The sequence below is a fragment of the Urocitellus parryii genome, chromosome 5 (assembly GCF_045843805.1).
Source record: "Urocitellus parryii isolate mUroPar1 chromosome 5, mUroPar1.hap1, whole genome shotgun sequence".
Taxonomy (NCBI): domain Eukaryota; kingdom Metazoa; phylum Chordata; class Mammalia; order Rodentia; family Sciuridae; genus Urocitellus; species Urocitellus parryii.
The window spans coordinates 183,874,169-183,889,133 of record NC_135535.1 but is presented as its reverse complement, the minus strand read 5'-3'; the positions used below and the strand labels follow the sequence as shown (position 1 = coordinate 183,889,133).

The 14,965-nt window shown below is 40.5% G+C and overlaps 1 protein-coding gene across 1 annotated transcript; it reads left to right on the top strand.

Annotated features, from left to right (window-relative positions):
* Positions 1-292: 292 nt before the first annotated feature.
* Positions 293-6,212, top strand: Bloc1s2 (biogenesis of lysosomal organelles complex 1 subunit 2). The gene is made up of 5 exons (XM_077798831.1): positions 293-395; positions 771-887; positions 3,604-3,723; positions 4,424-4,528; positions 5,783-6,212. Exons 1-5 carry the CDS (start codon positions 341-343, stop codon positions 5,812-5,814), a joined length of 429 nt encoding a protein of 142 aa, XP_077654957.1. The 5' UTR covers positions 293-340; the 3' UTR covers positions 5,815-6,212.
* The last annotated feature ends 8,753 nt before the right edge of the window (positions 6,213-14,965 follow it).

The window sequence follows — 14,965 nt, the reverse complement described above, 5'->3', positions numbered from 1 at the left end:
ACTAACACCTGCCAGGGTGCGGAGCGTCTGGGGAGGAAGTAACGTGTCTCCAGTGACAGGGTCAGTAAGCCACTCAGCCTGGACTACCCCCAGGACAAGCCAAGTGAGCGCTCCAGAGTGCGGTGTCAGGGATGAGTGCATCCTCAGTCCCAGACGTCCAGACTCTCGGCAGCAGATCGATTCATGACAGGCAATCTTGGCTTCAATTCTGGCTTTCCTGCTTATACTTTGCGAAGAGTCATTTATTCAAGGAGTGACTCAGAGGGGCAGGGCTGCCGAGTCCGGGCACGCCCGGTGCGCACGCGCAGACACCCAGAACCGGAAGCAGCGCTGGGCCGGCATGGCGGCGGCGGCTGAGGCTGTCACAGCGCCGAGACGCGAGGAGCCCACTCGAGGTATCCGGCGAGCTGGAAACAGTACCCAGCGTAGATGGAAATGAAGTGTCCGGTGGGAGTCCTGGGGTGAAGCGTCCTGCCGGGAGCCCCGAGATGACGTGTAGTCGCAGGGGTGGGCAGGGCGGAGTGGTGCACAAGTCCTGTCAGAGCCACTGAGTTGTTTTGGTCCGAGGATCCGGTATGGGGGAGGGGTCGGTGCAGAGGAGCAGGGTTGGCATGTCCCTGGTGCAAGGACGAAGCGAGGGGGAAATGTGGCAGGTGGAGAGTGAGGCCGACTTGATTGAAGACAGGTGCGGAGGGATGTGGGAAGATGCTGCTTGTCTGGATTAGGACGCGGTGTGGGGCAAGCTACTTAATCATTCTCCTTTGGCCCAGACGATGCCGCCGTGGAGACAGCTGAGGAAGCAAAGGAGCCCGCCGAGGCTGACATCACCGAGCTTTGCCGGGACATGTTCTCCAAAATGGCCACTTACCTGACTGGAGAACTGACGGGTGAGGCGTGGACTAGGTTGACTGAGGTGCTGTTGTGCACCACCCACTGGGGCTGGGTTTGGCTTTGCAGAGACCTGGGAAGTGTTTTAGCAGCCACAGTCGGTGGCTGCCTTTCTTACCTACAGTGCACTAAACCTGCCAGTTGGAAGTCTGGGGGGGTCATGAATGGGAGGGAAAGAACTTCATTCCTTCCCTGGAGAAACTTACAAACCACTTTCAAAAACACATGCAATACCTGTTCATACAACTCTGATGCATCCTGTAGTGTTACAGTGACGGGGTGGGGGTGAGGTTAACATCCAGCGATATTAATCAAGAAGTATTTCCCTGGGAGAGGTGTACTTTGAACAGGATGCTGAAGGGAATGAGTGGTGGAAAGTGGGGAAATGATTCAATTATTGTATATAGTGGAATAAGCAAGCAGTTTGGCTAAAGCAGAAGATCTATTTAGCAGAAATAAATTTGGGGAACGGGGAGTGACTTGTAGGTTTAAGGTTGGTCTGAGAATTGGGTGATTCATACTTTGAGACATAGTTAATTTTTGGTCCTGTGTGTGTTTCTAGGAGGACACATGACATACGTGTGGAGGAGAGTCAGAAAATTAAGTAATGATGGTCTGAGGCAAAGTGATGGTAAAAGGAATGGAAAAGAGTGCAGGTGCAAGAATATCACAGAAGTAGACTTTATAGGACTTGTTGAAGTAGGTATTTAGCAGCCTAGGATGTTTCTGAGGTTTGTAAGCCTAAGTAGTGTCATCAACCAAAATAGAGAAGCTAGAAAGAGGAAACATGTTTAGTGTGAAAACTGTTTTCAGTTTTGGTTTGACTGCTTGTAGATATTACAGAACATTCAGGTGACTTCTCTCAAGACACTCAGGTGACTTGCACATGTGAGGCCAGAGCTTAGAAATTGATCAGAGCAGAAGCAACAGATTAAAGAGTCACCTGCATAGTGATGTGAGTAGAGGCTGTGAGATCACCAAGAAAGAGCTTAGAGATACCCTTCTTAAGGGCTTAGACTAAAATCTCAGGGAATGTCTGTATGAGGCAATTAGTTTGTTTTTAATAACAGTACTTAAAGTACCAAAGATTCCAAATGATTTATTTATTACAAAACTAATTTTAAGGATATTATCATTTCCCCATTATTGTCATTACTTGCGCAAATGCTTTTTTAGTTAGAGAGGAAAATATTTTAGCTCTGGAAATGTGCTACCCATGTAAACATAAGTTATGTGTAATAGCTGAGAAAAAGTTGAGAAGTGATACTTAAAGAGGTTGAATGAGGGGCTGGGGTTTGTAGCTCACTGGTAGTGTGCTTGCCTAGTATGTGTGAAGCACTGGGTTCGATTCTTAGCACTGCGTATAAATAAATACAATAAAGGTATATCGACACTAAAAAATGTTTAAAAATTTTTTTTAAAAGTCAGCAATACCAAGGCAACAGTTGCCTTGTTGATACTATTCCAAAGTGTGTGAGAGTGGTAGCATCAGATAAAATGGAAAGGTTTAGGAGTATCAGAACTAAGAAATGCCATGAATTTGGTGGTTAGGACACCAGTGACCTTAGTGCTTGTAATTTCTTTGGATAGTGGGGGCAGAGACCAGATTACATAGGTTTACATAAGTGAATGGTGAGGAAAGAGTAGTGAGTGTTGGCTACTATTTAAAATGTTTTAACAGTACAGCCTCATTACTTTACTGAGCAAATAATGTAAATGTGAGGGGAAAGAAGGTGTGCTTTTGAACTGGAGGAAACCTAAATATATTTCTAGATAGAGAGAAAGGTGCCAGGATGGAGAAAGAGTTTGGAAATGCAAGTTAGAGAAGATGATTGAAGAGAGGCCTGAAGAAGTAGAAGGGTTTGGGTTCAAAAGCACAAGAGGAGATGTCTTAGAATAGGATCTTTTGCTTCTTGAGAAGGTACAGAGAAATTTAAGAGTAAAGCAGAGAGGTTGAAGCACTTTGTTAGTGACTTTGGCTTTTGGGAGAATTGGAGCAGAGGAATGGTTATTTTGGGCGGGGAACGGGAAGAGAATTGAGAATATGGGAAACAAATGATTTGGAAAAGTCACTGCATAAAATGAAAGAATTATACATAGTAATGAACAAGTTACTAAGAGGTATGTTTTCATGCTATACCAGTACTATATCACCTCCCGCTTCTTAGTACATGAATTTATCATTTCCCTTTCTAACCACGAACCTGAACCTTCTGGGTCTTTGTGTATGTGCATGTGCACGCGTGTGCACGCTCATACTCTACCACTAAGCTATAGCCCCAACTTTCACCTTTTAGATCTTGTTTGATTTAAACAGTTTGCCGATTACTGCCTGAGTTTCTACTTAGATATTCAGAGTATATAGGCTGAGTATAAGTGTCATAGCTCAAAAGTGAGCTGCTCAAAATTTATGAGTGATGACTATGGTTGCACTCTGCAGCTTTACAACAGAAGACTGTTTTTTTTTTTTTTTTTTTTAAGGATATTGGGGTCTAGTTCAAGCTCAGTGGTCTTTCACATTATATTCTTTGAGCCTTGAAATAAAATTTGCTTTGGGTAATAATTCTTTCCTAAAAAAGAAAAAGAAGGGAAAAGTGGACTACTCCTTTGACATTTCCTAGGTTCTGCCTTGAACTAACATTTGGCCTAAAATTCCACATTTCAATGATATAAGACAGATTTTTAAAGGCATCACATTTTCTATTTATTTTAAAGCCACCAGTGAAGACTATAAACTCCTGGAAAATATGAATAAACTAACCAGCTTGAAGTATCTTGAAATGAAAGATATTGCTATAAACATTAGTAGAAACTTAAAGGACTTAAACCAGAAGTGTAAGTAATAATTTTTATAATTAAGCATGTTTGTATTTAATGTTCTTTTATGTTTGGGACCTAGAAGAAGGAGAGAGTAAACATGGCATCCCTATCTTTTGGAAGCTTGTTTTCTAAAAATGAATTACTGAGTCAAGGTGAATTTCTTTCATTCTGAAGATCACCATGCTTTGGTGGAATGGTTATATGTGCTTCCAAATTTTGATTTTGTAAGTTTATTCCTGGAAGGGGAAGGGGCAACAAAGGGGTAATCAGATATTAGTGAATTGATTTAACATTGAAATCCATAAAGGATTGTTCTATAAATAGAAAACAGTAAAATCTATAAATGGAAAATGCTAATTTAGAGTGGTCAAATATATTTTTTCATGACTTATATTTGTGTTTTTGTCAGTAGGTCATCCTTGCTTAGTGTGGGAGTGCCCAAGAACCTGAATCAGTAACAGATTGCTTGAGAACAATAAATTAAAAAGAAAGGAAAATTAATAGATGAGAGTGACTTATTTTGGCTAGGTCATGATTGTGCTTGATTAGTTAGGCACAATCCTCTAAAGCATCTACCTAGCTAATGATGAGAACCATGTCTCTCCACCTAGTCTATCTGAGGCATATGTAGAGAGACACTAACATTCTTACTTTCCCCCTCTTTTTCTAAACTTCTTGTTGTTGAAGATGTATAAATATGTGATTTGTTTTAAAGATGCTGGACTACAGCCTTATCTGGATCAGATCAATGTAATTGAGGAGCAAGTAGCAGCTCTTGAGCAGGCAGCCTACAAGTTGGATGCATATTCAAAAAAACTGGGTAACCATTTTTATTTCTGTTTTGATTTAATAAGGAGTATCTCTTACCAGTATGCCCTTAACTAATATAATATTTAACATTTATAGAGTACTTATAATCCTCCTTTAAAGCCTTATCATTATTATGAATAAAAAGAACATCTCCTATTCTTAATGATTTTAATACTCTACTAGGCACTGTTCTTAGTGCTTTACATGTATGTATTATGTTTTTTATCTTTTATATGTGAGGTAAGTACATAATTTTTTATTTTTTCCTATTCCACAGGGGAGAAAAACATGGTTTAAGAGGTTAAGAAACCTGTTTAAGGACACAAAATTAGTAAAGCATATGAATGAGCCATATTCCAAATCCAGTCTGTTTGACTACAATGGTCAATCTTTTTGTGGGCTAGTATGCTGAGTCATCTTTAATAATGTAGATATGTATGTCTGTAAAAAATGGAATAGTCAACCAAAGGTTTACTTGAAAGACTAATTCCCTTAAGGATAGAATTCGTATTTTTAGTATTGCTCACTGGCTCTGTTATATCCCTGGTGAAAAACAGTGAATTTGTTTTTAGCCTAGGTAACAGTTACAGATTATTTTATTTTCATCATTGATAATTGTTGACTACTTCAAGAAAGTAGTTTGTTCAGCCTGAGATTTGACATGGGTAGTGATCAACAATCAGTTTCATTGCCTACAATTACATTTGGAAAATTTTCATTGTGAACCTTACCATGTAGAAGGCATGAGGTAGAATTAGGTGCTTCTGAGTTTTTAAAAGAAAAAGAAAATGTCACAGCAATAGGCTTATTTTTATGACCTCTTAAATCTCCATATCTTTCCAAATTGCTTTTCTGGAGTGAAAAGTAAGGCCAAGAATATAAAAGGTGAAAAATATATTTCTACTTCCTCAGGATTCCAGTCTGCAGAGGGCACCTGGGATAGGATCTGGAAAAGCAGTTTGCAGTGCTTAATTAAGGTTTTCTGATAGATCAAGTTCTGCTTCATTCTAAGCAGCTGCTGTTGACAGAACTTAGTGAACTTGTTTTGGGCTCTCATTTCTGGGTGCATATGTTTGACTTGTTATTTCAAATTGTATAAATTGATAATCTGTATATTTGGACAGATGAAAGTAATGAATTAAAAAAATATAATAGGCATATCTGAATTTACTTTGAAATGTTAAAAAAAAGAAAGAAAGGAAGGAAAAAAGTATCTTTGAGAACCACTGTTAAAAGCTGTAATGCCCTCCTCTCCTTTACATAGAAGCCAAGTACAAGAAGCTGGAGAAGCGATGAAAAATGAATTCCTATGGGATAAAGTCTTTTTTAATGTGGAAGAATGTTTCATAACACTCGAATCCTGAGGCTGATGAATTGTCAAAGCTCTTGAAAAGGCAACTATGCTGGTCATCCCAGGAACATCCCAATGTTGGGTAAACTGGAGGACTGTGGCTGCTCCTGAACCTCCTTTGAGGCAGTGTCCCTCAGAAACTCACACAGCTCCTTACTGTTTACTTGAATGCTTCATTATCTATTCAGGACAGAGACTCTCAAAGTTCAGGAAAAACCTGGGCTTGCCAGTGGAATCAAATGAGAGGACCTGTTTTCTCTGATAGTGGTTAAGTACCACAATATTTTCTTAAATGACTGGTTTTTGAGTTACTGTGTAAATATTTTTTTTTTAATTAATGATGCTAATGTATAGTTAACAAGATTCTAAATTAAAAAAAGGAAAAAAAAAACATGTTCTTTGCAGTTTATTACTTTCTGAATATTAGTAACTTAGTTTTCCATAACATTGCAATAACAAAATCTTAAAAACAGTCAAATCTTATAGACCAAACAGAACTAGTAAAAGGAGTTTCAATAGCTTAGTATATGGGATGGGCCTCACTTATCTCTTTTTCCTTTATGAGTCAGATGACATCTTTTTTTTTTTTGGACACAAATACTTTTATTTATTTTTATGTGGTGCTGAGACTCAAACCCAGTGCCTTATATATGTGAGGCAAGTGCTCTACCACTGAGCTAAAACCTGTGTCCCGACCGGCAGGACACATCAACGTGGGCAGCGAACCTAGATGGGGAGGAATGAAGGGACAAGAGACACGGAAGGTGACAGCAGGACAAAAGTTCTGATCAAGCTGCAAAGTTTTATTGTTCACACAGGGGTATTCATGGGCTGGGGATGGGGAAGCTCTCTTATCGGCAGTTGCTGGAAGTCTTCACAAGGTGAGAAAACGCAGGATGTTTCAGGAAGACAGATGGCCGCAGGATGTCTCAGGGAAATGGATGGCTGCAGGGTGTCTCCCAGGCAAGATGTCTCCCAGGGGGCTGTTTCTTGTAACTGTCAGGCTATTCTTTGAAGGAGAACTCCCTTTTGGTCCCTGGCACTGTCAGGCTATTTTTTGAAGGAGAACTCCCTTTTGGTCCCTGGCATCTCCCCCTTACTTATATAAAATATATGACCATACCTTTCCGGCCTATGTCTAATAGAGAAATCTTTAATTCTGTTACTTAGGGCTGGATAACCATACTGGCAAACATTAAGCCTACCTGTGTAGGTTAGAAATAAAGGCCTTAAACTAAAAACTATTCTGGCAGTCCCTTTTGATGGTTATCAGGCATTCCTGTCTGAGAATCTCTTTTGCAGCCTCCAGTTTACTTATTTTTGGAAGTTACATTTAACTATTATTATCATTTGAAATACCCAGGAATAGCAGTGTTTTGGCTTTGACTGTCTTTGCTAAGTGTTTAAGATGAAGCAAGTCAAACTGACTTGTTGTTATCTATTGTTAACAGTCAGCTGAGTTTCCCTGGGAATCCTTGGGGAACTTATAGCAGCTTCTCAGTTCTGCTAGTGCCATTTGCGCTAGGATGGGTCCAGGCCTTGCTTGACCATATGGCTTCCCTCGGAAGCATCAGGGATGTCTCCCTTTTCTGATGACCCTCCTCTTCACAGCAAATGCACTGATTGGCTTTCTGTCCTCCACTGGTCTCATTAATCTCCCTGTTCAGGAGGTTATGTGGCCTAGAGTTGCAGAGCCCTTTGGAGAAGTCCCCTATTCCCTGACTCAGACTGACTCTGAGGGCAAGAGCCAAATATTGGTTTTCTTGGCCCTTTTAATTTAACTTTAATTTTAGAACTTAATCTTAAACATCCAGCAAATAAGTTTTAACAGCCTTATATTAAAAGTACTGGGCTTTAATGTCTCTCTCTCTCTATCCTGTAGGTGGTAACTCCTTATCTTAAATTAACCCAGGTTGTGTGTTCTTAAATCAGTACCTCTGTAAAACATTAACAAACAATCCTTAGACCACCTATAAGCAAACTACAAACTAAAATTAACTAGGATAAAAACATATTTAGTTTATGTAATAGCTACCTTGAATTCTGGCAGAGTTATACATTATAATCCCCTGTTTGAGATCCTGGTAATCGTGACAAGACCCAACTTTTGGACACAACTTTTAAATGTACTGAAATCTGGTCTGCTTCTTTCATAGTCGCTCTCACATGTAGAGAGATGGGACATAGAGCCTTATTTCAGGTAAGGCAGAGCTCTTTATAAATCTTAAGTACTATAGTTCTGAAGCTGATCTTTGTTTTTTAGACATCATTTTACAAAGCCTACATAAATTGTTGCTCAAGTTTACATGAACATTAGCTAACACAACATAATATCATATCTAAAACATGAATTAAAGAAAGGCTGGAAGCTTTTAACCTCTTGTAGAAAAGTAGCAAAGTACTTTTGTGTTGTACAATAAAACCTTCACACAGATTAGGCTCCCATTAACTTAAAAATACATTTAAATTGTATCTCAGTGTAAAGTGACATGGAACTTTACATATCTTATTGATAACAAATCCAGTTAGAGAACACAAATGATATAAATAAATCTCCAACATGTTTTTCTTTTAAGCCTAAAATTACCATACAACTTCAGAACACCAGCTTGATATAATGCTCTTTTGAAGCTTCTACCTTACAGACTTGTATACCTGGAAGATATGAATTAATAGCACCATAATTACATTGATGATTTTATATTAACCAAGTTTAGCTTTTAAAGAAATAACATTACAATATTGAAAAATAACAGTTGTTGTTTCACCATAGTTGTATAATTTTTATAACTTACACATTTAACCAATTTACACAGATCTTTTTTATCACTTGCTTAAACCCTTTTGTTAACTTAATCATATAGACCTTTTATCCAGAAATACATTTTCCCTCTATTAAATCCATATCCAGAACCTTTTAGTTTTTCTTTTTCGTCTGTTAACCTTCTTTTTGTTCACATATTGAAACAATACTTGTAAATTTCTGAATTTAAGCAATTATTTCATAGACATCAACATTTTATTAGGTTTTATTTTTGAACACCTAGAAAAACTTATAAGCTTAATTTTAAAGACATCTTTATTTTTATCTGTTTACCCAATTTAAATTGAACCATTTGAATCACGTGAATCAAAGATATTTGGATCCATTGTTTTTTTTTTTTTTTTTTTGGTTTTTTTTTTTTGAGCGCTCTTTGTATATCTGCCAATTGTCATATAACTGCATGATATATGGACATACACACGTACAGACATACCGACATACAACACATAACTCGAGTGTAACACATACACAAGGCCTTGTAGTTTTTTTTTTTAAATCTCCATTACAATGTTTAAAAACTCCACAGTTGATCAAAAATAGAACTGATCAGAAAACATTAACTTGTCTATAGGATCAAAACCATGAGCTCAAAAAAATACAGAATCTAAGGAAAAACAAGAGTCAAAATGACTGGCCAGTAATTAGTAAATACCATACAATTTACTTTTTGGTCTTGTTTGAGTTCAGGTAAAAGGACACTTTTAAGAAAGGGGGATCTGTGGGGATGTAAACTTAAGAAATAAGACTGTGAGAAGGGTAGAACATCCTTAGAAATGTTGGCAGTGCGGTCTTCCATCTCCAGACGATGATAGTGAACCTGTATGGGCTTAGAGGCTAAAATATTAATCTGTTCTTTAATAAATTATACCAGCCTGTTTTTTTTTAAGAGAGGGAGGGAGAGAGAGAGGGAGAGAGAGAGAGAGAATTTTTTTAATATTTTATTTTTTAGTTTTCAGCAGACACAACATCTTTGTATGTGGTGCTGAGGATCGAACCCAGGCCGCACGCATGCCAGGCGAGCGCGCTACCACTTGAGCCACATCCCCAGCCCTACCAGCGTGTTTATAATGCAGGGTCCTATGGACATCATTAAAAGTAAACCCAACAAAGGGCCTAATAGTAAAAGAAGGTAGGGTAAAAATCCATTAAGCCCAGTCCAGAGCGGGTTTTCAAATAGTTCTCTTCGTCTCTTTTCTAAATCTTCTTGAAGCTGCTTAATTTTAGTCCGTACTATGCCTGATTTATTGGCATAAAAGCAGCATCGTTCCCCTAAGGCCAAGCAAATACCTCCCTGGTTAGCTGTCAGCAAATCTAAGCCTCGTCTGTTTTGAAGGATCACTTCTGCCAGGGAGTCTATTTGGTCCTGTAAATCTTTATTGGTTCCTGATGGAGTTTGTACATCATCTATAAGTTGCTGAGATAGGCGACGGTAAGAGTGTATAGCCGTGCCTAAGCCAGCTGTACCTGTGCCCACAGCAGCTGTTATTCCAAGGCTGGTAAGTGGTAAGGCCTGTATTGCCCTCCTGTGTCTTTTGACTAAGGTGTCTAGGCTAGGAATGGGTAGAGGTTCATCTCCTGGGACAATAGTTATATCAGGGAGTAATAAGGCAAGAACACAGCCACCGGTCCAATTCGCTGGAAGCCTGGGGAAGGCTGAGTTTCCTCCACACATAAAAACTGTGCCATTGGGGGGACAAAGAGATGGGGTGGGTGAGGAATAATTTTTTACTGTTGAGCAATTTCCAAAGGAAGTAACTCCAACATCAATATCATAGGTATTATTTTGCATCGCGCCTAAAAGACATAATGTAAAAGTGCCTATAGGCTGTACTTTAAAAGGAAATCCAGGTTGGCATGTATTATCATTGTCTATGATAGAATTGATAGGAACCGCCATAGGCATGACTGCCCCTGTTGTCATGCAGAGCCAGCAATCACCAGCAAGGGTGGGGTTGGAATTATTAAGCAAGGAGAAGGTAGTTCCCAAAATATCTAATGTATTGGTATCTAAATCTGGGAGCTGGGATTTAGGCAGCACTAAGGGATGATATGTGAGCTCAGGGATTTGTGGTTTCAAAAGTTTGATTATTTGAAGATGCTTGACAGCATCAGTGGGTCCTCCACCATCAGAGACCCCTGTAGGGGCCTTAATGGGCCAACAGCAGGGTTTACCAACAGTGCCTTGGCATCCAGCTGACTGTAACTTGGTGTATATGCCTTCTCCTCCCCGGTCAAAGAGAACGGGAGTATAATGAATAGTGGTCCCCCCTGCTGCATGAGTTTTAGTTAGGGTGGCTTCAAAAAATTGTTCTCCCTGCTTGTTAACACAAATTGAGGCTGACGCATAACAAGAGACATGCATTGCCTGGGTATGCGTACAAGTTGCAGAACAATTTTGGAGAGCTTTGCTTATACTGGGGGGAATAATCTTTGGCTTGTTAACACATACCCATTTAGGCTGATGAAATCCTCCGAGTTTATGGTCAACCTCAGCACGGAGGTAAGCCACCTTAGTCAAGCAGTCAGCAGTCTGGGTCCAGCTAGTGGGAGCCTGAGTCCAAGATCCTCCCCTGCATTCGCAGGGGGCGCCAAAAAGGTACTCCCTGGTGTTGGAAGGTGGAGGGCCAAGGCCTCCGTGTACAAACCTGTACAACAGAAGTGCCTTAAGCAGGATCCTCACACAGATTATTGGCTGCATCTGAAAAAGAGGAAAATTTGTCCTCAGGGGGAGGGTCTCTGTCCCTGGTTGAGGTAAGTCATTAACCTGTTTAACCAGGCGTTCTGGTAACCATCTTGGGGCTGCTTGCTCTTGGTCCAAAACATAAGCTGAGCCTCGTCCCCAGATGAGGACAGGATCTGGGCCTTTCCATTTATATATTTATATAAATAAATAAATATATATATATATTTATATTTATATATTTATATATATTTAATATCTGAGGGGGCAGTTGGCCCCTGAAGGGCCGGAGCACAAAAGGTAGGAGGGATATAGGAGGGAGGTGGATGTGTGAGTCCTATAGACTGTGGCAGGGTCCTGAGAGGTGGCATGTCTTCTGAATGGTAGCGAGCTGCTTCCTTCTCCAAGGTAGCCTCCTCTCCAGGGGTCAATGTGTCTCCAGTATTTAAAACTGGATAAAGGTGGTTGGTAACCATTGGAGCCTTATTTATTTGGGTGGGGTTTTGAGTGGGACCAGGAAGGTTCCCAGGGTCCTGGGGAGACTGAGAAGGGTCTGTGTCTCTACTAACTGAAGGGCATGCTGAGGGGGGACGAGAGGTCTTTTGCATAGCCTCTTCCCCAATCCTGACAAGTTTTAAGGTACCATTGTCAAAGGGTGAACTTTTAAGAAGTTCATTAATTAAGTTCCAGTAAGAAAAGGTGGGAACAGGCACCTTTTCTGGGCCAAAGGATTCATAATAATCTTTTAAACATTCTCCTACTCTAAGCCAGCTTTTACCATCAATGGTCCCTTCAAGGGGAAATCATGGACACAATTCTCCTATGTATGAAAAGAATAATTTTAAGTCCTTTTTCTTAACACGCGCCGCCCCCCCCCCCTCGTGTCTTGAGGGCCTCCTTGAGGCCTGACAAAAACAACTCATGTGACGAAACTGCTTGTCCCATGGTGGTTCACTCACCTTGTGTCGTCCTCGCTCTCCTCCTGGATCTGTCTCTGGGTCGTGTCTGCGGAGGCAATCGCAGGCTCCCGCTTGGCCAAGTCTTCCCAGAGGATGGTGTTCCCCCTCAGTCAAAGGCCCACACTGGGCGCCAAATGTCCCAACCGGAAGGACACATCAACGTGGGCTGCGAACCTAGATGGGGAGGAATGAAGGGACAAGAGACATGGAAGGTGACAGCAAGACAAAACTTCTGATCAAGCTGCAAACTTTTATTGTTCACACAGGGGTATTTATGGGCTGGGGATGGGGAAGCTCTCTTATTGGCAGTTGCTGGAAGTCTTCACAAGGTGAGATAACGCAGGATGTTTCAGGGAGATGGATGGCTGCAGGGTGTCTCCCAGGCAAGATGTCTCCCAGGGGGCTGTTTCTTGTAACTGTCAGGCTGTTCTTTGAAGGAGAACTCCCTTTTGGTCTCTGGCAAACCTCAGCCTATCAGAACATCTTGTTGTGTGTTCCCTTTTGAAAATGTGATAAAGGCAAGATGTGTATGTGTTGGGGGAGGAGGGAGGGGTTGTATTCATAAAATGAAGTCTTTTAAAATATTTCCCACTTGTTTTTGTGGGGCTAAGGAGGCTTCTGGGAACCTTATTGTCATCCTTTCACACCAAAGATACCAGGGGATAGGGGTTACTGAATGACCAATTCAGTTTGGAAGAAAGGCAACCTTATCCAGAGTAAGGTATTAGCAGCTAGTGAGGTGCCTGAGAGTCCCACTTAAATTTGCCAAAGGACTTATGTCTGTCCCTGTTCCCCCATTTTTGTTTGTTTCAGACCTCCACCATTTATCCTCTGCTCTTCTGGACTATTGTAATCCCTTCTTAACTGTCCTTCTAACCCACCCTCCACACGATTGCCACAGCAGTCTTTCTAAAATGTAAACTTAGCCACATTATTCCTGCTTAGAATTCTTTAGTGATTTCTCATGGCCTTTTTGAAAAAGCTGGACTTCTTGTCATGTATACAAGGCCCTTATTTTTTAAAAAAATTTTCTATTTCCTGTTACTCCTACACTTACACTGTGTTTGACTATCTCCAGCTATCGTAAATAAATTTTCAAAAATTTTTAGAATAGATTTAGATCTATGGGAAAGTTGCAAAGGTAATATAGAATTCCATGGTTGAGTTTTCATATCTTACTGTTATTTCCTCATCTTGGAATTATTACCTATCCATGTTTGGAAAACTACTTTCTTAAAGATGTAGTTTTTATTTTCAATATTTTTTAGTTGTTGATGTACCTTTATTATTTATTTATTTATATGTGGTACTGAGGATTGAACTCAGTGCCTCACACATGCCAGGCAAGTGCCCTGCCACTGAGCCACAAGCTCAGTCCCTTGAAGACTGCCACTCTGGGCAATGCTATATTATTCAAAAAGTAGAGAAGCTGGGCATGGTGGTATACTCCTATAATCCTAGCAGCTCAGGGAGCTGAGGCAGCAGGATCAGAAGTTCAAAGGCAGCCTCAGCAACTGAGCTAAACCCTGTCTCAAAGTAAAAAATAAAAAAGACTGGGGATATGAGTCAGTAGTTAAGTGCCCCTGGGTTCAATCCTTAGTACCAAAACAAAAACTAAAAAACAAGAAGTAGGGGGGAAATGCATGTTTGGTGTGCCAATAAAGCAGGAGCATCAATATTTATGAGGCAAGAGACTTGGTATTTCCCCACAGCTTACACAAAATTGTGAGAAAACCCAGAGCCTTGTGTCCTTAAACTTATTTTAATTTTGAATTATTTGAGTATCTCTCAGTTGTGAGGAACTCTCCTGTTTTCATTTCCTTGTATATTGTTGTCTCCTGATTGGCTTGAACTCTTCAGAAAGTCCATGTGTAAAATAGAAAGCTAAAAAGGTAGGTGGGCATTTGTCGATTAAGAGAACAAAATGGAAGTGTGAACTTGATTGGTTCCTTAGTGAAAATAAGCCCCCAGGGTAAAATCAATTTGGGGGGACAAATGGGAGAATTTTAAATATGTGTACAGTTAGAGGACAATGTGCATGTTCCTATCCTTAGGAGACGCATGCTGAGGTATTTCTGAATTCTGCACTTTACTTTCAAATGATTCAATGGGAATAAAAGTGCTTGGCCATCTTGGCAAAAAGACAGAGCTGGCAAGCAAATTGTGGCAACATGTTGACACAAAGAATTGAAGTGATGACCATTATTCTTTCACGTTAAAACTTTATAAAGTGTATGCCAGGCGCACTGACATTTGCCTGTCATCCCAGCAACTCGCCAGACCTAGGCAGGAGGATCACAAATTCCAGGCCAAACTGGGCAACGTAGCGAGACCGTGTTTCGAAATAAAAAATAAAAAGGGCTGGGCATGTAGCTTAGTGGCAGAGTGCCACCGGGTTCAATCCCCAGTACTCTAAGCAAGGGCCTAACATTGTGCATGAAACTTACTACCAGCTCACTGAATTCAACTCCTCGGGAAGGGGAGGGCAATTATGATCGGAATTCTGTTGGTGGTTTCCCCTTCCTCCCACCACGCTCCTCCCTTCTTGAATTCTTCCATAGAGCGGAACCACCCGAGCGAGGCTTCTGTCCCTGGGCGCTCTCCGTAGGTCACTGAACTCTCATTGGCTGGGG